This window comes from Melospiza georgiana, chromosome 3 (assembly GCF_028018845.1).
Source record: "Melospiza georgiana isolate bMelGeo1 chromosome 3, bMelGeo1.pri, whole genome shotgun sequence".
Classification (NCBI taxonomy): domain Eukaryota; kingdom Metazoa; phylum Chordata; class Aves; order Passeriformes; family Passerellidae; genus Melospiza; species Melospiza georgiana.
In genome coordinates, this window is record NC_080432.1 from 68772912 (window position 1) to 68798847 (window position 25936).

Below are 25936 nucleotides of genomic sequence, written 5' to 3' on the forward strand. Positions count from 1 at the left end.
AAACCTTTTTAAGTCAATTCAGGAATGTAATAAATTAATTATAAAACTCTTTTTATTTAATTATTTCTCCCCAGCTATATACAGCCATAATGATACCTGTCTTGACTACAGGTGCTAGCATTTTTCCCTTATGCTGATGTTGGATAATTACAGTTACTTTCCTGACCAAACAAACAAATTTGTAAGACATCAGGCCATCAGCCTAAATTGTGTCTTACGGCAAAGACTCTAACAACTCAACTAACTTTGCTCACCAACTATGGAATGTTTTGCCTGCTACAGCATGTTGCTGGGCAAGGTTGGAGTGATGGATGAGGGGTCTCACTAGCAGGCAGGCAGAAACCTATGGAAGCAGTTGTGAATACTATTTCATGCAGGAAATATTTGCTGTGTCTTGCCAAGAATGAAGATGTCTCTGTAATTTTGGTGCACAACTGATGACCTTTTGATAAATCTAAGGCATTGGTAACAAAGTGGGTATGAACAAACCCCTATCTGTTCATGAACATATATGTTTTATTTTCTATATTATCAGGTTTTAGACTATTTATTTGTAGCAAATTTGCATGGAAGTAGTGGGAGTAGTGTTTTATCTCTGTGCTTCTTTATTGCCCCCGTGGGTGTGTAGGATCTTCAAACAGAAGCCCCATATCATTTGATCCACTTGAAAATTGAAGTACAGAAAAGCAAGTTCCTGGTGACAGTGGAGGAGTGCAAAGCTGAACTAGCTCGACAGAACAAGGTGTTATCCAGAGAAGGCAATGAAAGAATGATCAAGGAACACATGGTATGAGTTCCATGCCTCCAGGGGGGTGTTTGCAGAAATACATTTCAGTGTCAGTAATAAACAGAAGTTCTAACTCTTCAGCCAACTAACTCTCTGTGTCCAGTTTATGACAGATGAATTCTTGATCTAAAACAAAGTTTCTTTTAATTTAGTAGTTTATGAAAAATATAAAGATATGCTGGGTGATTTCTTCCAGTTTGTATCTCTACTTAATTTTCTGCTTTATCTCCCATCAGTTGTTCTTTGGTGATAAGGGATCTTACCACCTGTGTGAGAAAAGGCTACAACGAATGGAAGAACTGTGCCAAAAGCTGCCAGTGTCTGATCCAGTGAGGGGGACATTGGAAAGCAGCCAGAGAATCCTGAAGGATCTGAAATCCCAGATAGACAGCACATACATGAAGCTGACAGAGCACTCGGACACCTGGAAGGGCTATAGGAGCAGGTGTCACCTCCATTCCTACCTGGGTCTGGCAGAGCCTTATGCATGGTCACTTCTCTGTGTGTCATCATAGTACCATGGGAAAAGTGGTGCTGTGATCTTAGCTTCAAGTAGAAAACTATACTTTGTGTAAACTCCACAAATTATAGTGGGGCTTCAAGTGGATTTTATAATTTTTTGCCTACACTTAAGAGGTTGTTGTTTTTTGGTAGCAATTTTTGTCTTTTTTTTTTTTTTTTCATCCTGTGATATCTTATTTCAGATTTTCTGAATTGGCAAATTGGATTTCATCAACAGAAAGAGAGCTAAAGAAGATAAAGGAAAACGTTAATGATACTGCCAAATACAAGCAGTGTAAAGCATCTGTGGGGGTGAGCCCTTAGCTTATATTCTGACAAAGCTGTGGTCGCTGCTACTGGGACTCTGGATAAAACTCTGCTCCAAAGTAGTGCACTGTTTTACTACAGAGAACATAGTAGCTCTGTTGATTCCTGGTATTCTTAAAAACATTACCAGGGGAAAGGTGCATGTTACAGCAAATGTAGCAGAAGTTCTTACTTTTAATAATTTAGAGAGTGACAGGTCCCTTTCCCTCTATATTTAGAACATTAAAATTATAGGGGCAGATTGAAAAAATGTTTGCCCCTCATCTTATTGCATGCAGAGTTAAAAGTACTGCTCAAAGAAAAGCAAAAATTTCTGGATTGCAGGTTCTTGAATGATCTTAGATTTAATTACTTACATGTAAGGAAATCATCTATTATAAAAATTCTCTTCTACCATAATATAACAAGGGAGGAAAAAATATTCTACCATTCAGTTTTGTACTGATCACTGATAACAGACTGATAGAATAGCTGAAGATTTAGTTAGTTAGTTAGTTAAATTAGTTTAAAGCAATGATTTATTGTGAGACCTGAGACTTGACCCTATATGGAGAAACATTATTAGGATGGCCTTGATAAAACTGACAGAGCCCTTAGCTTAATGGGTGCTTCTGCTTCAAAAGGTCTGATTTGCTCATGTAGTTTCACTGCTGCCAACATTTCATCAGCACTGCCACAAAGATACAAATGAATAGATACAGACTGAAAAGAGGTGTGGAAATAAAGAAATTTAAATAGGAAAAAAAATTACACTTAACTTTATATTGCGTGGAATTATCTCTTTGGGGAAGTCAGCAACTCAGATTTAAATTGCAACTAATAAATATGGTCAATATATGGAAATATATATGTGGCACCTGCCCTCTATCTATCTATCTGTAAGTAAAAAGGTTTATGAGGGAAAAGTATTCCACTACTAAAGAACAGTCTAATTAGTAGTGAAGTAAAGTGTGGAAGAAGTGCAAAATTCTAGCCATTGACTGAAACAGAATCTGATAGAGCTATGCAAATAGAAAACTAGTACATTTCTAGTGTTTCAAGTAAAGTAGTATGTTTACCCTACTATGCCATGAATGTCAGTTATTGATGTATTTTGTATATTTGAAAAAAATATCTTTTGATTTTTTTTCTGCAGGAAATTAGGAAGCATATTCACAAGCACGGAGAAAACCACAACTGGCTGAAATCCAGACTTGTTGTTTTGACCTCACTTTGTCCTGATTTGGAGGCCAAAGAGACAGAGGATGAGCTCTGTAAACTTTCCAGTGACTTCAAGAGACTTCTGGATTTGCTGGCTGAGGTACAGTATGACAGACACAAAGCTCTGCACTTACAGTGTCCCATGACATGACATCAACCGTGGCTTCGCAAGCGCACGTTCCCTGCTGTGTTTTTTTAATTAAACTGCAAGCCTTCAGCAAGGAAAAATTAATTTATACTCCATGGGTAGCAAAGCACAGAGACTACCAGGCAAAAAAAAAAAAAAACCAAAAAAAAAAACAAAGGCATTATTCTGTTGGCTCTTTTCCCTTTGCAGAATTGGAAAGTATCATAGTAAATGTTTTTGCAATCAAAATGTCAATTTTTTTAGGTTTTTTAATTCAGTTTGTAGTGAACATTGTCAAAACCATGATGTACATCAGCTAGCAGATATAAAATTTCACTTTAATCATGATTTATTTATTTTTTATGCTGAAATAAAGCACTGCTTTGGGGTTGTTTGTAGTCATTAAGGATGTGTACTTACTTACTTTCTGAACTTGCAGAAAAAGGCTGCAGTTCTCTGAGCTCTGAATGAAAAGGAGATACTGTGACTCCAGAAATCATGGGAAATTTCTAACTCATAACAAGCAAAACCTTTCAGAAACGCTGAAACCTTGAGTTCTGTGGGCTCTCAGGGAAGTTACTGCTTCACAATTTATGCAGTTAAAAGAAAAATCAGGTGAAACAGAATCTTGCACTTAAAAGGTTGAATAGACCCCCTTAAAAGCAAAAAAGAGTTCAGGAAAGAGAAAGAGTTCAGACCAGAATTTCACTGTTGATGTCAGTTCTTGTGGAGACCTTATAGGAGTTTCAAATGTATAAAATTCCTATCTATTTATTGAAAGTTCTCTAAACTTCTGTGGTGTGAAAGCTGTTTGGAAAGTTTGGTCAAGAAATGTAATTTCCACTTGACTGCAAAAAAGCTTAATTTTCTGTCTTTTGTTTTGTTTTGTTTTTAGTTTTTTGGGGGGTCATTTTTGGAGTTAAATCACTTGTTTGTTGTTTCCTCTAAAAGTCAGAACTAAATGTAAGTCAATGAGAATAACTTAATGAGGTAATAGAAGTAAATACTTGGTTTGAATCTAAAAGCATAATCTAAATGGCACTCTATATTATAGTTAAACAACTACTGATTCTTAGAAGTCAGAATACTATTTATAAAACTTGTTAATCAGATGGATGAGACTGTTTAGGCAAGGACTGATGCTGGGCATTGCCAGAGTTCAGCAATACTTTTGGAGACTAAAACCTAAATATTTATACAGCAGGAAATTAAATGGCTTGAGTTCAAATGACTCTCCAAAGTGAAAAGGAAAGAAACATGAAAATGAAAAGGAAAAGGATCTAGAAGTGTTTATGATTAAAACCCTAAATCACAGGAACTGTATGAGGAACAGAGCCACATGAATTCAGCTGAATCACACAAATAAAGACCATTCCGGTGTGTTTAATGGATACTCCTCTTTCTTTATAAAATGTTGCAAGCTGAGACTGGATACTGCAGCACATGCACGTTGTGGTCCATAAAACCAGGGTAATTCAGCACTTCAGTGTATTTGTGATTGACCGAAACACAAGACAGTCCAAGTGGCAGCAAAATTGTGTGTGTATGTGTTGAGTAGTGCAGGTGTTTTGGAATCTGGGTCAGCCTGCAGGGATAAGGGAGGAGAGTGTGTGTTTTCTAAGTGATCACCAGTAAGTAGCTGTCACAGCTGTCACATAAGTAGCTATTTGTCATTTGGCAGTGTAACAGAGAGTATGCTTGAACAAGACAGTTCTCCCCAGTCACATTTTAAGCCTAGAGACACTTTTTCAATGTAAAGTTAAAGGTGTCAAAAATGCTGGAGATAAAAATGGTTTAAATATAAAAAAAATTACTGTGTTTTTGGAAAGGTACTGCAAATATAAATGTACCCTTAAAATATAGATGTGTCTTTCAACATGAAATACTTACATTTATCTGTGATGCTAGATTGAAAATACCTTAGGTGCTGTTGGAGACTGTGTCCAGTACAAAGAAGAAGTTAAAAGTGCAATTGAAGAGTTGATCAACAACTCTAAAGAAGTCCAAGCAGAGGCTGAAAAGATCCTGGATACTGAAAGTTTACTACAAGCTCAGCAACTACTGCTTCATCATCAGGTAGGGCAATTACTCATGTCCAATTTTTTTAAATACTAATTTATGTAATTACAAACTTTTGTTATGTCCATTAATGTAAGTCTTTATATTTAAACTCGACAGAGTTATAAAGGAAACAGTCCTATATGGCCTAGAATAGATTTCTTTTAATGAAAAATGTTTTCAGTATCTTTTAAGTGTTAATTGTCAAGTTTTATTTCATATGGGGTTTTGGGACACAAAACATTGGAAAAAAAACTTCAATCACTATAAATTTTGGGTGAATGTACTCTGCAGATATGTAGACTCACCATTTTTGCCATTTTATAGATTGAATTTCAGATTCAATCATGGTAAATTGAGCACAATTCTTTGGAAATTTCTCTATTTTAGCAGTTTGATGTGGCCCCAACTCTAAATATTGGAGAGAAGGTGTTGCTCTAGCCTCATTTCCTTCTCTGGATAGCTGTTTTTGTGACAGATGGGCCTTCATTCTGTAGGAGTAGAACAGGAGGTTTTTAATGCACTGATAATGGATCCAAACATCTACAGGCTACAGTACTAATCAGTGGTATGGCTTCCATACACCAAGAATCATGGCTTTTAAGGCCAAATATGGGAAAATAACTTCTTGAGCAGCTCAGAGCTATTGAGAATAGAAATCATTTACTGCCAGTGTTTGGCTATTATTTCAGTTTTTTATATTAATATCTATTTCTGTGGAGTCAGATGGCTTAGTGTCTGACCCATCACTAACTAAGTCTTACTTGTGTCTTATCTAAACTCTTTGGTGTTTATAAGCACTATTGCATGTGTTAAGGTTTGTATTAATTCTTTAAATACTCCACATTCCTTATCCATTTTAGGGGAGGTAGTAGAAATAGTTAACTTCTCCTTGAGCTCTTTTCCTTGTGGTATGGAGTCTACCAAGGCAGAAACAGATTTTGACACAGACCTGAAGGTCCCCAGAGTAGAATTGAGCTAGTTGTGAGTTTACGTAGCAAGGGTGGCTGAGTCAGGCATGTTATAAAGGAGAGAGAATGTATTCTCAGGAGTTTCTGATAGTGCTAGAAATCAAAAAGACCTCCAGGACAGTTACACAACCCAGCCACACCCTGCTGCTCTCTAAGAAGGCGGATAGATTGCTTTTTTCAATCTGGGGTTCCAATTTGTGCCTCAGGAGTGCAGAGCAGACGTGGATTCAGTCATGAGGAGTACATGCACCTGTGACTCCTGCTGTGGTTGCTCAACTGCTGCAGCTTCTGCTTTCTCAAATATGTTTTGGATAAATGGCCATATTTTCACTCTTTTTCTCTATGCACATGCCACAAAAGGCAGCATTTCACATTTTGGAAGCTAGGACATATACTTGATGAGTGTTACTCTCAAGAATACTTGCCCCAGTTTGTCCCTTTGTCTGTAACTCTCATTGCATACCCCTGCAAAAGCAGAAAGGGGCTGCATAGTTCCAGTTTCCCAAAGGGACTCAAAAGAAGTAAGTAATCATTCCTGTTGGATGCATCCTTTTAGCAAAGGACAAGAAGACTCCGTGCAAAAAGGCAAGATGTGCAAAAGCAGATTTCCCAAGCCAAGCGGCTGCAGATTGAAGGTGGACTGCCCAGCACAGTACGAGAGGATTTACAAAAATTAGAGGGAACGTTGGAGAACATGCAGCAGACTATGGAGAAACGGGAAGAGCAACTGCAGGTGAGTCTTTTGCTCTTGGAAATAAGACCTCATGCTTACTTCTTCCTCATTTTCTTTTTTTAAACTTAGTAAAAGCCAATTTTTTTAATATCAAAAAACTGAGCTAATTTTCTCGCCATTAACTCTTGGTCCTTGGGATTTTCATGATCAGTACCTCTATGAAAACTTCTTGAAACTGTATACCTCTTTAATAATAAAGAAATAGGATTCAGGCTAGAAGTGTTTAAAAGTCTTGACTATTCAGTCATAATAGTTAGCAGTTTTAAATCATTTATCTGTGAATTTATTTTTTAATGTCTCTTTTCTGGTTACTAAAGATGGTATTGCTCTTTAGTTGAGTGTCCTTAGGCTGGATATTATGTTTATAACACCTGATGTGCAAATATAATCCTCACAACTACTGTGTGAAATACATGCCGTGATCCTAAATTTAAGGAAGGAGAAAGTCACAAAGAATTCAAATGGATTGCTTCTGCTTATATAACTAATCGTGGACTGAACTGGGATTAGAATTTATAGCTTCTTGCACCCGTATCTGATTTGCTCTTTATATGTTTCTGAACAGAATGTTAATCCAAATAGTCACTATTCCATGCAAATATTTAAAGTCACCAAAATTATTTCCCATGAGAAAATACAAGATGAGAAACATGAAACCTCAAGTAACTTCTTAACATAAGCACTAATTATTGAAATAAATTTTTTCTCTAAAAATTCCTATATTTAAAGTCTTAATCTGTGCTTCAGAATCAAGAAAATAATTGTTTAAGCTGTAGTAGTCCTTATGACTGGTAATTAAATGCTGTGGGTTAATCATAATTCTGCATTATCAGAAAAGAGCAAATAGGTCCCTATGTGTGATTTTCCTATGAGTAGGGATTTTCTTCTAACATTTTACTCTATTTTATTTCGGTAAAGGAATTAAAAATCCTTTTGATATTTTTTACTACTTGTTACCCTAAATGTCTACATGTATTACTTTAGATTTCTTACAGGACATAAGATTTACATACTGCTGGCAACGTAGAGAATGGTGCTTTTTTTGCACAGCATAATATGAATCAGCAAACATTCAAGGAAAGTTTTATTTGGTTTAGAAGAGTTTCATCTACTCACTGTTGAGTGGATGGCTTCTAAGAAAAATTATTTTATGTCAAGACTTTCTCTTTTTTCCTTTTTCAGTAATGTACAAGAAAAATCTTGTTTTCTCTCCTTTGATCTCCTTGTTTTCCTTTTTTGGTTTTGTTTGTCTATTTTTTAGGTCACAATAAATAAATGGGAGCAGTTTGAAAGAGACAAAGAAACAGTAGTAAAATATCTCAATCAAGCAAGCTCTGTACTTGAACGTATCTTAAATTTTAGCAGTTTAGAGAGCCTCTCCTCAGAACTGGATCAGACAAAGGTACTGTGTGAAATGCAGGAACTGAGGTGTCTTTCTGCCTTGCCTTTTAACATGGGCTGAGTGTACTGCCTTTAATCCTTGCATGGTTTCCCATTAATGGCCATGAAAATTGCATATGCAGATGAGAGATTGCATAAACTTCCCAGAGGTAAAAAGTCATTTTGTGAAAAAAAACACAAAGGATATCTCAAAGTCTGCATCTGAAGCTTATAGTTAATATAAGCAATAGGTATCTATAGTTCTAGTTAATATAAAATATAGTTATCTGAAGCTGAAAGTTAATATTATTTGAGGACTTCCCATTTTATGCTCAATAATCATCTATGCTGGTAATCTGGTGTCGAGCACTTGCATGTCGATGTTACTAGGGTGCACTTTGGCAAAGTTGTGTGGAATGGGACAAAGAGCACTCTTAGACCTGAGAAGAAAAAGGAAAGACATCTACCCACCCCATGGAGAAGAGCCATAGCATGCCATTTGTCCTTATTAGGACAGAATTATCCCAGCCCAGTTTATTTTCTACTACAGAAGTAATAATAGTGCTTGTTTTTCCTAAGTGCTGTGGTTTGCGTGCCATTGTTAACCTTTGACTAAGCCAATAATAAATTATACCTACCTTGATTATGCTCAGCATCAATTTTTCTGGTGTGTGGGTTTAATGTTTGTGACAGAAAATAATTGCTAAATGAAGTGAGAATACAAAATATGAGGTACTGCAAAATCCACTTGGGTGAATGGTGGAATTGAAAAATTAAGTAAAGATGTATATTATCTTGTACAATGAAAAAATAAATTACTTGAAGAGCTATAGAAGAAAATTTGATTTTTTTGAGTTAAAAACTTGCACATGCAGCATCCCTTGATAAATTTAATTCAATCTAATTTGCTCAAATGGGCTTTTCTCAAATGTAATATAAAATTAACTTCCTTCAGAGATTGTTTTTATGTATTGACACATTCATAATATACATGTAGGACATGGGTAAACATTGAGGAAAAATACTTTTTGTGTAAATATATGAAACTCTATGGTTGTATTAATACGTATTACATCCTTACAGGAACTTTCTAAACAAACTGAAGCAATGGCAGTACAGGCTGAGAATTTGGTGAAGAATTCCTCTGAGATACAGCTTGGTTCAAAGAACAAGCAGTCCCTTCAGCATCAGGCAAAATCAATCCAAGAACAAGTGAAAAAAATGGAAGTTACTCTTGAAGAAGAGTATGTTCTTAACAAGTCCTAATATTTATTCTTCACTATAAAATTGTATCAGATTTCTAGACTACCTTGTCAGCATTTTGTGTTGTCTCATCAGCTCTGTCATTTACTGCTTTCTCTGGCTTAATAACAAAGCTATGGTACCAAATATGTCAAAAGAGTGTGTGCAAACTAACAAATTGTTTTCTTTTAATTCTATGTAGTTCATAAAAGTTAGTTACCTTAAACCTGTCACTTATCTTTAAGCCCCAGTCATGTGAAGAAGGGATAATTGAGCTCATTCTTGAGGTACTGGACTCTTTTGGAGAGAAAAAGTGTCAGAGTATTAGAGCAGCACACTTACCACATTTGCCTCATTTTTCAGTATTCCGCTTTCTCTATAGGAGTGTCAAGAAGTGCCTTCATCTAAGCTGAATGCCCAGATTGTATTTCACGGGCAATATCAAAAGCTGCTTCTGCTGCCAAAAAAAAAGACAAAATTTTCCAGATTTTGTTTAAAAATGAAAGGTTCATACTGCAAGGAAAGCTTGATAAATATTTGTAGCTTTTTGTATTTTTAAAAAGTTTTTCCCTTCTCTCAATTCAGTTATTGAACTTGTTACTCAAATTCATAATGTTGCTATTCTCATTTTATCCCTATACAGATACATTTGTATGTATGTATGAAATCAGTATTTTTGCATACACTAGATCTGATACACAAGTCATAGATACCTGTGCCATTTGTATTTTATCTTACTGGAATTACTCTCTTGAATAATTTACTGTATAAGATTAAGCAGGTCCCATCAGCTCGAACAGAATACGAGCAAAGGGCAATACCCAAACAATTGGGGTTTTTTCCTCATAATGACTACTGTCCTGCTTATTGGATTTTAATTCAGTGCCATTTTCTTCCTGATGTGAAAGAACAGCTATAAACCAGAATAACTAGCCTGTGCAGCAAATGGTGCTCTGACCATTTATGTAATGCTTTCTCCAACATGAAGTGCTAGAGTGATTTGCAGTCAAATTCTACCATTACTTGCTAAATACTTTACATATTATTTTCTCTACTGTAAGAGAGAAAACTAGTGTGATTTTTCAATCTTTGAAATTTAGCCTTCCAGCAATGAATATTTGCTTTTTAAATAAAGTAATTTATTTATAAATGAAAGTCATCATTGATATACCCTTTCAGTGTAGATATGAAATAGGTTTTAGTTGAATGTATGGATTATACAGAATGTCTGTGTTAGTGTGACAGATAATAAAAAGCTAAATGCCTTCTGTAAAAGATGCAAATACATACAACTATCTACAGGGTATCTACAGAACTCATAGTAAGTATGTAAGAGTTATATTTTAACTTGCATCATCAATAAAAATCTTGGCCAAGTAATTTAAAGTGAAGTTACTCCAAACTCCTAAGTTACACAGTATGCCAGTGAACAGGAAAAGGAGAGAAAAGTTTGAGCAGCTCTCCACAGTCAACTGCTGTAACAACTTAGCCCATCTGTCCTCCAAGGCAATCATGCAGAGCTGTGCAGTGTGTTTGGGGTTGCATTCTTTACAGTCTGTGGCTTTCTTAAAGAAACTCCACTGAAGGAATGCAACAGCAGTTGTGCCACTGATCTGGTCCCTGGATTCTGATTTCCAGCTGTATTTTCCTAAGCTGGACTTGAGTGAAATATTTTTGCACATTGTTTTCCTACAAATAACTTGAATTTGCATACACTCTCTTAAGTAAATGGCTGTTGACTTTTTAAAAAAATTTTGAAAATAAATAAGAAAAAATAAAATGACCAACTTTTACATTTTTAGGCTACATCTTTTCTTAAAGCTTCCTCTAGCTTTAATGAAGGGGAGGGAAAGTTAAGAACTTTTTATGGTGGAATGGTTTTTAGGCTATATTTAGAATGAAAATGTATTTTGAAATTTTGTAATATTCAAACTTTTATGATGAAACTTTAATATTTTCAGTGAAATAGAAAATGTGTGTTTTGCAAGTTGTGTGCAGGGCCTACATTAGCACTGGTTTCAATTACTTGAAAGGAGCAGAAACTTGTATACTGGAAGTTATTGCTGTTAGGCCATGTATAATGGCCTTCTTGCTTGTGACAAAAAAATAGGTGCTTTGGTTGCAATTCTAGACATAGAAAAATCAGTCATAATCTGTCTCTGTTTAACATACCTATAATGTGAAACTACTAACTCTGAGGGAGTTGAGTCACATTTGTGGTTGATTCTTTGGCTTGATAGGAAATCATTGCCACAGCAAACATGAACTTCCTATAAGAGGTGGAGATTACTGTTATAAAAAAGCAAGATCAATAAAGCAGTCAAGCATTGGTGACTGTGTGTATGTCCACATTTCACTGGTTTTAATCATTCTGGTCTAGGGACTAAATTATGAACATTTATGCACTCAGTTATCTAAATATTTATATTTCTGATGTAATCACCATTCCATATTATTTCATAGAAATTTCATCCCGTTGATTTTCCTTTTCCTTTCTCTTCCCACTATGATGAGATTCTTGTACAGCTATTGAATAAAGCTGTACTTTCTTTTACCTCTTGATGTCCCCTCAATGCATTTGTTTTACTTTTGGTGCATGGTCCAATAGAGAGCCATGTTTGAATGTAGATGCACAACTTGAACCTCTAAAATGAGGACGTTTTAAAATGACCCCCCTGTAGATTGAATAAGTTCCATTTTTATTTTAGCAAGAATATGGGCAGCTTCATTATATTAAACTGTTTATTCTCTCTAATTGATTTGGTTAATTTTAGTATTAAAAGCATGGAAATGGTGAAAAACAAGTGGGATCATTTTGGCAATAATTTTGAAGCTCTGTCCAACTGGATAGCTGAACAAGAAAAAGAACTGGAAACTTTGGAAACATCATCATCTCCTTTGGACATACAGATCAGCCAAATCAAGGTGATTAGTTATTGTTATGTTCAGTATTAAAAGCCCATTTAGCTGTTATTTTGCCAGAGGCCAAATGAGAAAAGAGACATTTTACATGTTTCAAAAGTACCATGATGAAATGATGGCAAATTTTATACATAAATATACCAAGCAGTAAGGTCTTATATAAACTAAAGGAAAATTCTTACAGGCTGCCTTCTCTTTTCATGTTTAGTTTACATATATGAAGTCTTCATGTGTATGGTTAAAAACATAATTTATACCCTTCTTATTTTTTGAGTAATCTCAACAAAATAGATACATAAATAAAAGTTGTTGTTTTTTGGTTTTTTTTAACATACAACAGCTAGTGGCTATAGAACTTGATTTTAATCTTGCAAGCTAAAGTTATCACTTAATTTATGTATCTTGTATGCTGAATTAATAAAGAAACTATTGCTCTTGGTAGCTTGAAAACCTACGTAACATTTACTGTGAATGTATTTGCACTGTCTTCAGTTCCATGTACATTCCTGTACTGACACAGTGGTTTAGTTTCTAATTGCTGACTGAGGTGCATATTGTCTCCAAGCATTTAATCTCAAGGCTGACTTTGTATCCTTCCACAAATGGAAATGTACTTTCTCTGGAATAGCGTGTTTCTAAGGGTGCAGAGTTTTTCAATAGGCAGTGCACATTGCCATTTTCTTTTTTCTGTGACCTACTTATTCTTCAGGAGGTGCACAGGTGTGCAGCTGCTTCCAGACCAGCTTGACACTATTTCCAAAGGATCCAATAGGCACTTGTTTCGTGTGACAGAAGCAGTTTATCAACACATTATCCTGTTCTTAATTTGTTCGCAACTTTGCAAAGACTAAATAAATAAAATCTCTTGACTTCATCATTGAATAACAAAACAATGTTTGAATTCTTGCTTCATCACCACAGCAATTCAAAAACAGTTTCCTTATGAAGTAATATGTATATACTTATTCCACTGGCATATATTATGGTGGTGTCCTGCTTTTCAATAACTAGGATTCCAGTGTTTAAGAAAGAAAATAAGTGCATCAAATTATGCTAATATTGCATTGCAGTATGTCAGTTCTTGTCTGTATAAATGGAGCCTTAAGTCCTACTAGCCTATTCCAACTAAGTTCCCAGAAGGTTGATCCTTACTGTAGATGCAGATAAGCAGTCATTTTTACACTGCATTGAAAGTTTTTGAAAATTCATCATAATTCCTACACATATAAGCACCATGGCCAGCAGATGATGTTTATGAACACCTGAGTGAACAGGCATAAACCAGCAAATGCTCCACATAAGGCATAGGATACATCATTGTACCTCAGGTGAGCTAATGGGCTTTATGAGCTGTGATGTGTGAAGCCTGTCATCTCACCTCGAGTGCATGGACGTAGCCAGAGATCTGCTTCAGCAGCTTTGCTTTGTGCCTGATTTTGAAGAGTTTGCTATGATTTTTTCTCAGTTTCCTGATGAGCTACTCTGTTTCACAATACTAATCAGCATACTTAGTATATAATTTCTACTACACCATATTAGTAAGGAGCATTTCAACGTAGGGCAAATGACAAAAAATTAGTGTGCTCCTTGACACCTTTGGCTGACCAGATAAAAAGTCTGGTGTCAGCTGAATGTAATTATCCTACATGGTAGTGGAAATACTCTGTTTTTGGTGACGCTGATTGCAAAGCCCCAGTGACTTCAGCAGAGCCAGATTTTCACCTACACATTTCTCTGAAATTCCTGGTGGAACAAAATGACAGTTATCACAAGTAGTTGCCATTGGTGGCAGACTCGGTGCAAGTTTGAAAGCCTCAATTATCCACCTTCTTTTATGTAACTGAGTGAATTTAACAGAATAGTGTAGGAGTGAGAAAGCACTGCCTCATTTGTATCTGCTGCATTGTTAGATAATTTCAGCTTCAGGGCTGCAAATCCAGTATTTTTCCTCAGCAACATGTTCTTGTGCAAAAAAAGATATTTTATAATCCAAATTAATTCAGAATATATTGCGTAAAGAGAAACTATAAATTCTTATAGCGCCACTTTTTTTTTCTGACAGTCACCCTGCTAATTTTTGACTGAATGTTGCAGCAAGCCACTCCTGAGCTTTATAATGGCTTTTTAAGAAAGAGACCATATTTTTATCACTATTGTATTAGAAGCCGGGCACTGCCTATGCTTTGAGAGTGAATTTTCAAGAAAGTTTTTGGTTACTTTCATGTATATACATATTCTAATTTTTTTTTTTTAATTTGAGAACGCTGTTGCCTATGTCAATTACAAAGAACTCACTTTGATCTTTCAAATATCTCCCAATGGGTGTTTTCCATTGCTTTTGAGGGCTATATGGAAATTATATATAAGCAGTAATTAAAAAAAAACCCAAAACCTGTTGTGAAAAAAAAGAGCTTAATTCCAAGTTCATTGGTGCCAACTGAATAAATAGCCACTGAATGAGAAACACTGTGAGTTTCTTTTTTGGATGATGTAGCTGCCAAGTTTGCCTCTAATTTGTAATAAGACAAGTACAGAATAATAGGAGACAGTTGGTGTTATGCAGCTGCTGAAATGTAAAGCTAGTGCAAGTTTTTCTTTATGCATTTACTAATTGAGGTGCAGGACAGATAAAAAAGTTACCAAAAAACCATTTTCACCCTTGTTTCATGATTTCCTGCTTATACTGCAATGTGGTTCTTTTTTTTTAATCTTCTGCCTAAGGGCACACTCACACTAACCTATGATCTAATTAAATTTATCCTTTATTATACTGTAGTAGTATTTTAAGTTAGAAAAGGAAAACCATCTCTACTGCTTTCTAATCATGGCACCTTTTTTGGTAAGTGCTTAAAAACCTATTAAACGTAACTAACCAACTGTTAGGGTTCAGCTCCTTGACAATACTTTTTCAGTGACACAGTCATGTTTTTCCATCTTCTGTTTATTTTTAATCTTAAAGAGAATTGTCTACTACTTTCCTGTGACATAAGAGATGCTAAAATATGAACCATCATGTCTGCTTGAAAATATGCACCTCAGCCAATTCTAGTTGCTCCTCATACCCACTGGTTTTAGGGCAGCCTGTATTATAAACCTTTGACAGAGAAAACCTTTTAAACCTTTTCAAAAAGAAAAAGGGTATTTGCAGGTCATATTAAAGACTTTGGTAACAAGTAATTTCAAGTGGTCAATGAACTCTTATGTAATTTTTTGATGAAGGATGTTTGTAGCATAGAGAAGAAAAAGGGATTGGAAAATATTGTTCTAATAATTAAAAACTTTGGTTGAAATTTTTTACTATTGCTTTACATTTTAGGTTATTAATAAAGAGATAGATGGTAAAATAACTGGAATCTCAAACCTAGAAGAGGAAGCCAAGTCTTTTTCTCAGTTTGTTACCTCTGGAGAACGTGCACATATTAAAGCCAAACTGACTCAGGTCAAAAGGTATTGGGAAGAACTAAGAGATCGTGCACAGAGACTGGAAGGAACAATCACAGGGAATGCATCAGCACAGCAGAAATATGAAGAAAGTCTTAAACAGGTAGACTATGAAAAATCTAATGGATTATTTGGAGCAATTTATAGAATTATTCTATATTTTTCTAAAATTGACTTTAAAATGCATATTATACAGGATGGACTAAAATAAATAATTGGATTTTTAAGGTAATTGCAAGACCTAGATACATAAATTTGTGCTTTGAATTACCTAAAAGGCTGCCTCAGAAGTCCAGTAAAATATATACACTTTATACACATAAAAATATGTTGTCTTCTTGAAAACCTATGTTGTTCTCCTGGATATTGCACTATTGAACCACATCCATACTTCTTATAAACACTTTTAACTTCATTCTTTGGTTGACAGAAGGTTATAAAGAAAATAATTTAAATATTATTATTGCCCCATCTGGGAGGAACTGAGCACTGTTAGCATCTTTTAATTTCAAAAGGCACTCAGCACTACAAAGGCTTAGGATATAAAATTCTCTTAGCAGCAAACATTTAAAACATGTTATTTAAAGAATCGTTTATGTAATTCCTGCTGATTTTAGCTTCTGGTTTGCCTTTGTTTTTTTATAGGTGCAGCAGTCAGTGTCAGAATTTGAAGCTAAGCTAGCTGAGCCCCTCACATCGTGCTCTTCAGCAGCAGCAACATACACAGCTCTCCAGGACTGCACGGTGAGCAGCTGGCCAGCTGTTCCTGGCTCTGAGCCCAGGGACACAGTGCCACACTGACCTCCCTACAGAAACCCCTGACCAGGGGCTGCCAGGTGCCACACAGCTCAGGGGGAAGGCAGAAGGAGGCAAGGGTGGCCTGTCACCTTTTCAGATAGGATTAGGAAGTTTCTTCCCCAATCTAAGGGGAAAGAAGCCTAAAAGTACCACTTTGTCCTTCAGGTTATTGGTTTTAACTTTGTGCATCTAAAACATTGTGAAAAACAGAAGAAACAAGTCTGTTCGGCATTTTTCCTCTAAGGTTTTCCAATGAAAACTTTGATTTTAGTATAGGTCATCTGTGATTAAAGAAAATATATCATTGGAAGCAGTTTTACTTGGGCAATTAAGAGACTGGACAGGGTTTCAGCTTAGAAACTTTTATCTGTGATGCTAGGAATCCATGGGTATTTGGATATTTGGTTCAGTCCATTACAAAAAGAAAACAAGTACTGGATTGGTATTCAAGCTACAAATAATCCCATCTCAGGGAATGTGGTGTAGTATTTTTGTTTGTAAATTCTGATATGTTTTTTCAACAATAATCATAGCCTTTCTTTCTAAGAAAATACTACAAAAAACTATAGTGATATTGTTCTTGCAGTAAAATGCACTTAATCTGAACTTGGTGATCGATAACTGCTTACAAAGGCTGTTTTCAGGAGGACCTGACCTTTCTGCTTCAAAAAAGCTTGATACTAGTTGAGGAAAAGTATTTTGCATATGAGAAATTTATTTAGACAGCACTTGTAATCATCATTTTTATTGACTTTTAAACATTATGAATATGCTGAGTATGCTGTTATAAGGGCTTGTTCTCTTTAGGGGATCATGATCATTAAATATCTTGATGTGAAATTATCAGCAACTTATAATTAACATTTCCTCCTACATATGATTTCTTGTAATTATAAAACTTACTATTGTTACTATTTTACACCTGTGAGCTGGAGCTTTCGTGATCTTAAATCGGTTTCATTTTGTGATTTTATAACTCACTGTACTACATTTCAATCATTTTCATATGGACAAGTTTCCCAGCTTCCTAGAAACAGCAACACTGGAAAATATAGTTAACATTAGATGTCATTTCTACAAAAAGCTACAAAGCTTTAGCTAATGCTGACGGAAGTTCCAAGTAACTCTTCCCTGCTTCTCCCATGTCATGACATTGGCTGCAAGTCTTGCAGTCCTCACCTTTTGGAGTGAGGTTTTGAGTTTACTCTGTATAAATTAGAGCAACTCTTAGGTGTGAGGGAATCTCAAGCTTTTTCCTGAATGTGGAGCTTTGTCCTGCATGGATGATGCTGTGTCACATGCCCATTCAGGAGATCTGACTCTTTTGTTGCAGAGCTTTTTCCTTTTAGCACTGTTCCTAGGAAAGTCTTTTGCCACTACAATCCAGTTCATTGGTATGCTGGGAACACGTGTACCTAGCATGGACCTGAGCAATATCCAAGCTATGAAGTGACTTCATGATCTGATGGATGTAGCATTGCTTCAAATTTATGAGTAGAAGTAGAGAATTGTCCCCACCATTGCTACCATAACTCTGTTGTTTATGTATGTAAATTCTGTTTCTTTTACATGTTCACTAGGACCTTTGTCATACTGTGGAAAAACTGAGCAACCCTCTGGCCTCTCTCTCAGCCGGTGTCCGAAAGGTGGCCAACAAAGAAAAAGCTGCTCAAAAGGTTGCAGCATTACAGCAGAAATATGAAAAAGTGCTGGAAAGTGCTAAGGAGAAACAGAGCTTATTAGAGAGTCTTCTGGCTCAGTGGCAGAAGTGAGTAAACTCCCACATCTGTTGTGGTGGACACAAGAGACCTTCCTGGGCTCAGTGTGTGAGACTGAGAGGATGACTTGGTAACTCTAGGCTGTGCTTTTGCTAGGCAGGAGAAGGAGCTGTCTGCCTTCCTGGCCTGGTTGGAGGGGTGTGAAGCTGCAGGCAGGCCTGCAGAGCAGTATGTTTCTGCCGACAGAATTAAACTGGAAGGTGAACTGCAGGCACTGCAGGTATGTTTCAACTGAAATATTGTCCTCCTGCATTTTCTGGTGTATTTCTGTGTCTTTTAAAGGAAGGAATTGTTCAGTTATAGTCTGACGAGTCAATTGATTCTGGGTTTTGCAAATCTCATGCAAATCTCATTATCACTTGCTCTTTTCAATGACTTTACTATTTCTTTTAACTATAATATGCCAGCTAAAGAAAAAAGGAAAAAGTGCCTTGATATATCCTATTATCTACCAAGGAAGGACATCAGTCTGCTTGTTAGAAGATTCTTTCTCTAGGGAAATTCCTTTATTAGGCAATACTTACTTTCTTTTTTTTGTTGCATGTGAGGAAAGGTTCTCAGATGAAAAAATGCTTGAAGGTTTTGAAATCACATTGGAAGTCTGGTTCTAATTATTTTTTCAAACACAAGACTTTCATCCTATTCTAAATTGTGCCTTCCCTTTGAATTTTTGCCATTTGTTTTTAGATTAATATGAAGCAGTTGGCCAAATGTAACATCTTTTATACCTTCTTCCTTGAAGACAAGTAGAAAAGGAAAATAAATTGAGGGTTTGGGTTTGGTTTTTTGTTGTTGTTGTTGAGTGGTTTTTTGTTTGGGGATGAGTTTTCTTGTTATTGGGGGTTTTTTTGGTTTTTTGGCGGGTTTAGTTTGGTTGGTTGGTTGGTTTTTTAGTATTTTGCTTCGTTTGAGCCAGTTTGCAACATTTCCTCACAATTCTCTTGCTGTACAAAAATCTATTGCAAAATGTTGTGTCAGTTTTAGCCACTGCCATCATAAAATAAAGCTGTATGGAAAAGTCACACTTTGTCCTGAAGGAGAGAAAAATACTAACTTGGATGAATCCCTACTGAATTTAGCTGTCTGAGAGGTGTTGAGTACCTGAATTTAGCTGTCTGAGAGGTGTTGAGTATTTGTCCTAATAGGCCTCAATTCCTCCAAGGATTTGCCTCTGCTCACTCACTTGACTCAAAAGTACTGTGCTGGAAGTCTGTAGCTGTTTTTTTATTAGTTTTTGTTATTTTGCAGTATATGGTGCCATGCTTAAACTAAAAGCTTTTCATTCCATTGTTATCCCAGGATTTGCGAGCAGATATTGAGTCCCGCACTTCTGTCTATGAGAGTCTTTTACAGTTAAATGAGTCGCTGTTTCCAACAGCTTCAAAGCAGTGTGTGAAAACAATTAAAGAAAAGTTTGAAGAGCTGGATGAAAGGTGGAAAGCTTTACCACAAATTGTTGACAAAAGGTTTGTGCTTCAGAGTGTTTTTTACTTGTTAAAGTAACCAATATCCGGATGAGGAAGCCCAATCCCAAATCATGTTTTTTTACAATATTGCCATTAGAAGACAAAGGTTTTAAGTCAATACCAATCCCTGAACGCCCAGGAATGGGGGGTGGAGAATACCACACATTTATGATGCTGTCTTTTTGACATACACTCCTCCGATTTTTTTTGCTAGAAGAGTCTGTTTGAAGGAGTGTAGTGCAGGAAATGAATGCAATGTTACATTTCCTCAGTTCCAGTTTCCAAGTAAATCCCAAAATCTCCAATAATCTTTTCTTCATTGTTTCAGTTATATGCTTTATTTTGTGCAAAGCCACACTATTGTAGTTTTGAACTCACTTTGAAATTCTAATTTGCCATAAATACTATAAATGCTCAGTTGTTAGGCTGCTGGCTCATGTTAAGCTCAGAAAAACTGTCTCCTTTATTTCAAACTCTATGTTATCATATATTTAGGCTTCAATTCTTTCCATGATGAACACACATATTTTACCATTTGTAATGTAGCTTAAATAATAGATCCTGATCAGTGCCATAATCTTCTAGGTGCTTTATCAATATAATTGTTTTACAATATAATGATCTTCTACATGTTGAAAATTAGGTTGAAAAATTTCTAAGGGTAATGGGAAGGTAAATGACAAGGTCTTTTCGAAGGTCAAGGTTTAAACTTGGTACTTAGGTACTTAATTCTGCTGAGTGCTCCTCTGCACAGATTTTTCTTTTGAATTGTGTTCTTCTGATCAGACTTTACCCTTTCCTACTTCAGAGGAGGTTGAATATGAAATTCCTCACCCCTGGCCTATATTCATGAGACTTTTACCTTAATTCAGTGTTTCAGATGATAGGCAAGAATTGCTATGACTGAAAATCAAAGTTGAGCTTCCATCAATAACATTGTCTTTGCTGGGATTACACCCATAAAGAAAATTTGAAGAACATACCTTGGTTTTTTTTGGGGCATCTTTAACAGTTGATATAAATAAAAGAGTGGAAACAGGAAAGATCCAAGGGTGTTTTAAATGTTATGTTATTTCCCATAATTAAAAAATCAATATGGCAAACTGAAGTAACATTTCCTACTTTCCTTGCATCTGGCATTGATTTTAATGCTGACCAGTCAGCTGTGGGTTAGATTATGGGAAGTGATTAAATTGCATCAAGTTCTTTCATATTTACATCTGACATTCTGTAGGATCAACTTCCTTCAATCACTTGTTGCTGAGCATGGGCAGTTTGATGATCTCCTGCTCAGGTTTTCAGACTGGATTAAGCAATTTCTTGCTGAACTACAAGCCACTTCAGAGATAAACACAGCTGATCAACAACTAGCTGCATCTCACAATAAGGTAAACTTCTGGATGTAAATATTAAAGACAGAGAAAATGTACAGTGCATTTGGCTAAATCCTCATCTAGAACTAGCAAGTAATTTATTTGTGTGAAAACCAATATGCTGTTGCAGTCACGTACAGACTCGTTATTTGACAGTTTTAAAGCAAGATTGTAACCCTGAACTTTTCCTACTTAAAACCCCTCAGTAGTACTTGTTTCGCTCGTATGTTCAGTTCTAAAATGTTTACTGAGCTCTTGATTTGAAGAAGAAACTCAGCTCTGTTTTCTGTCTTTCCCATAGAATCACTCAATGGAAGTTGAAAGTAAGAAGCAGGAGTTACAAAGTCTGAAGGAGCATGTAGAGAAATTGGGTTCTTTCAGCAGCCCAGAGGATCAGCAGACATTGCAGGGAAAGACTGAAGATTGCTTTCAGATCTTCCAGGAGGCGAGTCAGACAACTAGCCAAAGACAAGAGGCCCTGGATCAGTTGCGAATATTCCTGGAGCGCCATAGTGCTGTATCAGGAGTGCTCCACCATCTGAGGCAGACAGTGGAGAAAACAGGAAATATGGATAAAGCTAAATCTGAATTGCTGGAGAAGGAGCTCAATGTTGTTATTAAGGATCTTAACAAGTTGGAGTCTGATGCTATTGGTTTGGATGGTTCCCTTACTAAGGCTCAATATCATCTGAAGCACAGCATTTCTGGGCAGAGAACTTCCTGCAGGGCCATGGTGGATAATCTGGGTGTGGAACTGGAGGCAGTTCAAAACCTGCTGGGAACCAAACAAAGTGAGGCAGAAGCTCTTGGAGCCTTGCAAAGATCTTTCATGGAGCGTAAAGAGCAGTTACTGAAGAGCATTGAAGATACTGAGGAAAAGGCTGACAAGGAGGGCCTGAAGGAGACAACACTACAAGCCCTCCAGCAAAGGTAAAAATATTGGCACTTTCATACTTGATTTCAATCTCTAAACCTTTTATGATTCAGTGGAGGCATGTGTGTATTTTCTACCTGGGTACTTTATTTCTTGCCAAGTATATGTGTCTACTTAATAAAATTTTGTAAATAAGTGAACTATTTGGATGCACAAAACACTAAGCAAGTCCTGCTAATGTTTTATATTGAAAGAATAGTCATGAAAGTCTACGTCTCAAAAATATATTTTGTCCTAATGAATCTAAGATCCAAACAGCTATTAGAAATCCCATATAACATACCTATCTCTACCTTGCAGAACTGAAGATTGTACTGAAGGGATGATGGAATTAAAAACACTAATTGTAATAAAGTATTAATCTAAATATCTGAGTATATTTCCAGGTGGCTGTTTGAGGCAGAGGTACATATATATCTACATGATTATATAGCAGTATATGTATCAGAAAAATTACTTTCTGATCCCAGTTCTAGCAGAAAAAAACTCCCAAATATTTTAGGAAATATTAGAAAAAGGAAGTTTTATGCACAGTAACACTAAGAACAACTGTTTTATTCTTTCTTTCTCCTCTCTCTTGCAAAAAAAAAAAAAAAAAAAAAAAAGAAGATAAGTAAATATGAAACTGGTCTTTTAATGGTCTTTTAACTTGCAGATTGAGGATCTTTAACCAGTTGGATGAAGAATTGAATTCTCACCAGCATGAACTTCAGTGGCTCATGGACAAAGCAAAACAAATAGCCCAAAAAGATATCACACTTGCTCCTGAGAGTGACAAAGAGATAAATCGCTTAGAATCTCTGTGGAAGGACACCAAGAAAGCTATACATGAAAAGTAAGTAGATCTTTAGCTTAAGCTGAGAAAGGAGAAGATGGGGAAAGATGGGGAAACGTAGAAGATGGGGAAACATAATATCTTCTTGCTATATTAGTTACAGTGAAAAACAGGGCTTGTAGGTTAAATACTCAGTAGAAGATGGAAGCACATTGTTAACAAGAATATTTGTACCTTTTGTACTTATACTATTAATAAGGCCACAGATAGGTTCTCAGTACAGTGTGACAGATATACATTTTATTACATGCATGCTATATTGCATCTTATTGTTTTCTGAAAGATAAGAATTCTCCACTGAGTTTTTGCTATCACTCTAGCTAGTACATATTCTCCTTCTAGCACAAATTTTCATTCCCTATTGGTTGTGTGTTTCTGAAAGTTCTCTATTCAGTGTTTCTAAACAATTTTAAAATTTAAGTATTTCTTTCTGTCCTAGGGGACAGGTTTATAATAATCATTAGTGTGTAATCAGTTACAGTTTGTATATGACACATGATCAGATGATCAGTTTTATCAATGAAAGTTGATAACCAAAGAAGTTAAAGAAACTAGAGAAAGTTTTATCATACCCTTTTCTTTGTCTTAACTGCCTCATGATCATTTTTAAAGAAAACTAGCACTGTTTTCTCTCTCACATAAACACAATTTTAGACCATCCTGAACCTGCTTATTTTGGAGAGCTCTTTGGAGCATTCAGAGAAGAGCCAGCTCCTAAAACAGATGCTCCTCTTTTTTGACAATGTCATGTTTCCCAAAATTCTTTCATTGAAAAACGCTATAATAAATAGACATTGCATATATCCAAAGTATTAGTTCTCTCTTTCTCTTCAATATAAACACCAGGAATGGATTGAGTAGGTCTTTTTCCTCTGTCCATTGCCTGAGCATAAATAAGGTTTCCTAGAGAGAGGGTGGGGGAAACATTAGGCTTGTTTTTAGCAGAAGGCTAATTTATTCTCAGTAGAAGGGAGGTAATTTGAATATAACATTTTAGTCCCAAAAGCATGCATCTGACAATTGGAGGACAAAATAGACAGCCTTTAGCATGCATTGCTTTAGTCTTTATTTTTGCTTCTTTTTACCAAAAAACCACTCTGAAATAAAGAAACAAATTTGGGTTTTTTTAAATTAACTGTGAGTGGCACAATTTTTATAATGTGTTTGCAGTCAAAAAGATGTTAAACTTGGGAACTGAGAAGATTGAATTCCAATTTCAGTCTTTCACTGAAGTCAGTTGCTTTAGTATCTGATATATATGAGATGGCAATTCACATTCACATCTCTTCAGTAAGATGTTTTGTGATGGATCTACAGTGATTTCTAAACCCAAGATATTCATATTTCCTTGGCTGCCCAATTCATGTTTAGCACTGCATCCTGGTTTTCCCATGGTGAATTGCTATGTCATGTTCTCTATCCTTCAGAAGCATGGCAGCAAGTGGTGCTAACAGCTCTTTCATATTACAGAAAGGAGCAGTCCTGTGTTCTGATCGATCTGATGAAGGAATATCAGAGCTTGAAGTCAACAGTAATGAAAGTCATAGACAGTGCTAACAGTGCTTCTGTGACCAAATCCATGTGGAAGGATCATGAAGATGTCAGGCGAACATTATCAAAGGTAATGACATATTTTTCCTTTGAGGAATTTTAACAATTTTTTGATTGAACTTACTTTTCTTTTTAAAGATGCCCTTGAGATGTGTTTAAAGCTCCTTGTCAAATCTTATCACACTGACATTCAGAGTTTAAATTGTACTGATTGTGATGAGGGAAGAATACAGCCCTTTTTTACATTTTGGTGAGATCTATTAATCTATTGTTAATGGAAATGCATATTCTTAATATATAGAAAGCATAAGTGGAAAATAGTGGATAGTTCTTTATATAAAATATATTGAAAATATATTCCTTCCATAGTATGAAAGGATAGTTCTGGTCAACATAATTCAATGTTTTTCTATATTGGGTAAATTTTTGAATAGATAAAAGGCCACAAAAAATCATGAATTGCATGTTTCTGATGTGTAAAATTTTTATGTCTCTCTCTTTCCCTGAGAGGACTTCTGCTGTGGTGTATAATGTTGATACTAGCCATTGTGCAGAGATAAGGTATTTGGATCCTTACATTGTATTCATTTCACTGGATTGTACTTCAAAGATACTGAATTGTGCTGTCCATCAGCCTGCCAGGATAAACAGTTCTGAGTTAAATTCTGTCTGTTCCTTTGGAGGGTAATTTAATTTGGAAGGCTCTTGAGCTCTTGATTCAAAATCTTTCAGTCAGATCTGTATAAACCTTATTCTAAACTGTGTGTATTTATGGCCTCTTTCTAGTAGATATCTTAAAAGAATAAAAAAGTCAGAACAGAGCTCACCAGTCTAAAAAAGAATTTCATTAAACTTCCACATCATTCCTTTGAGCCTTGGGCTGAGGACGATTCCCTGCTGCAGTCTTGGCCGCAGATAGTGGTTCCAGTGCAATAAATGTTTTGGCCATAGTGCATACAGATTAGTAGCTTATTGTTAGTACTACTCTCTAGTACTTGCTGTAGAAAAAAGCTTAGGATTCTTACTGTGATCGGGTCTCAGCATCTCAGCTTTTCAATGACAAAATTAAATATTTCCCTATGGCTAGGGTTGCAAACTTAGTAGCCCTGAAGATTTTGTATAGTTCCTTTCAGAACTCATCTCTACTTTTGTACTATTTTCCAGAATATCTAGTAAAGATGGTGTTTTTAATCCTAAATTTTATTTGCAACACCCTCTGTTTACCTTGCTATAACCCCTGAAGTGATTATTCAATAATGAAAAATGGAAAGACAAATGGAAAAATGAAATTTCCCTAAGTCCAGAAAATATTTGGTTACCAAGTGGAATATATTCAAAACTTTTTACTCCCACTTGTGTGCTTTATTTATGAGAACAATCATCCTATATGATTATGCTCATGAGAAAACCATGTCAGTTGCTTTGTATTTTGTGGAGTAGTTAAATATTAGATATGAAAATTAACAAATTCATAGCACAGGGCTAGGGATGGGTATCTGGAGAACTGATTTC

General features: G+C 35.7%; 1 protein-coding gene across 18 annotated transcripts in view; it reads left to right on the forward strand.

The window, feature by feature from the left end:
- The window catches only part of SYNE1 (spectrin repeat containing nuclear envelope protein 1), a 290137-nt gene that overhangs the window by 99450 nt on the left and 164751 nt on the right, over positions 1 to 25936 (forward strand). For all 18 annotated transcript variants that reach the window (XM_058021621.1, XM_058021620.1, XM_058021626.1 and 15 more), the window contains 18 exons: positions 629 to 787; positions 1024 to 1232; positions 1492 to 1600; positions 2751 to 2915; positions 4851 to 5018; positions 6528 to 6704; positions 7966 to 8106; positions 9168 to 9328; positions 12101 to 12251; positions 15565 to 15792; positions 16335 to 16433; positions 18068 to 18255; positions 18362 to 18485; positions 19565 to 19731; positions 20966 to 21119; positions 21406 to 22034; positions 22694 to 22873; positions 24344 to 24494. In XM_058021621.1, the coding sequence (XP_057877604.1) occupies positions 629 to 787; positions 1024 to 1232; positions 1492 to 1600; positions 2751 to 2915; positions 4851 to 5018; positions 6528 to 6704; positions 7966 to 8106; positions 9168 to 9328; positions 12101 to 12251; positions 15565 to 15792; positions 16335 to 16433; positions 18068 to 18255; positions 18362 to 18485; positions 19565 to 19731; positions 20966 to 21119; positions 21406 to 22034; positions 22694 to 22873; positions 24344 to 24494 (3360 nt within the window). The remainder of the gene's footprint in view (positions 1 to 628; positions 788 to 1023; positions 1233 to 1491; positions 1601 to 2750; positions 2916 to 4850; positions 5019 to 6527; positions 6705 to 7965; positions 8107 to 9167; positions 9329 to 12100; positions 12252 to 15564; positions 15793 to 16334; positions 16434 to 18067; positions 18256 to 18361; positions 18486 to 19564; positions 19732 to 20965; positions 21120 to 21405; positions 22035 to 22693; positions 22874 to 24343; positions 24495 to 25936) is intronic.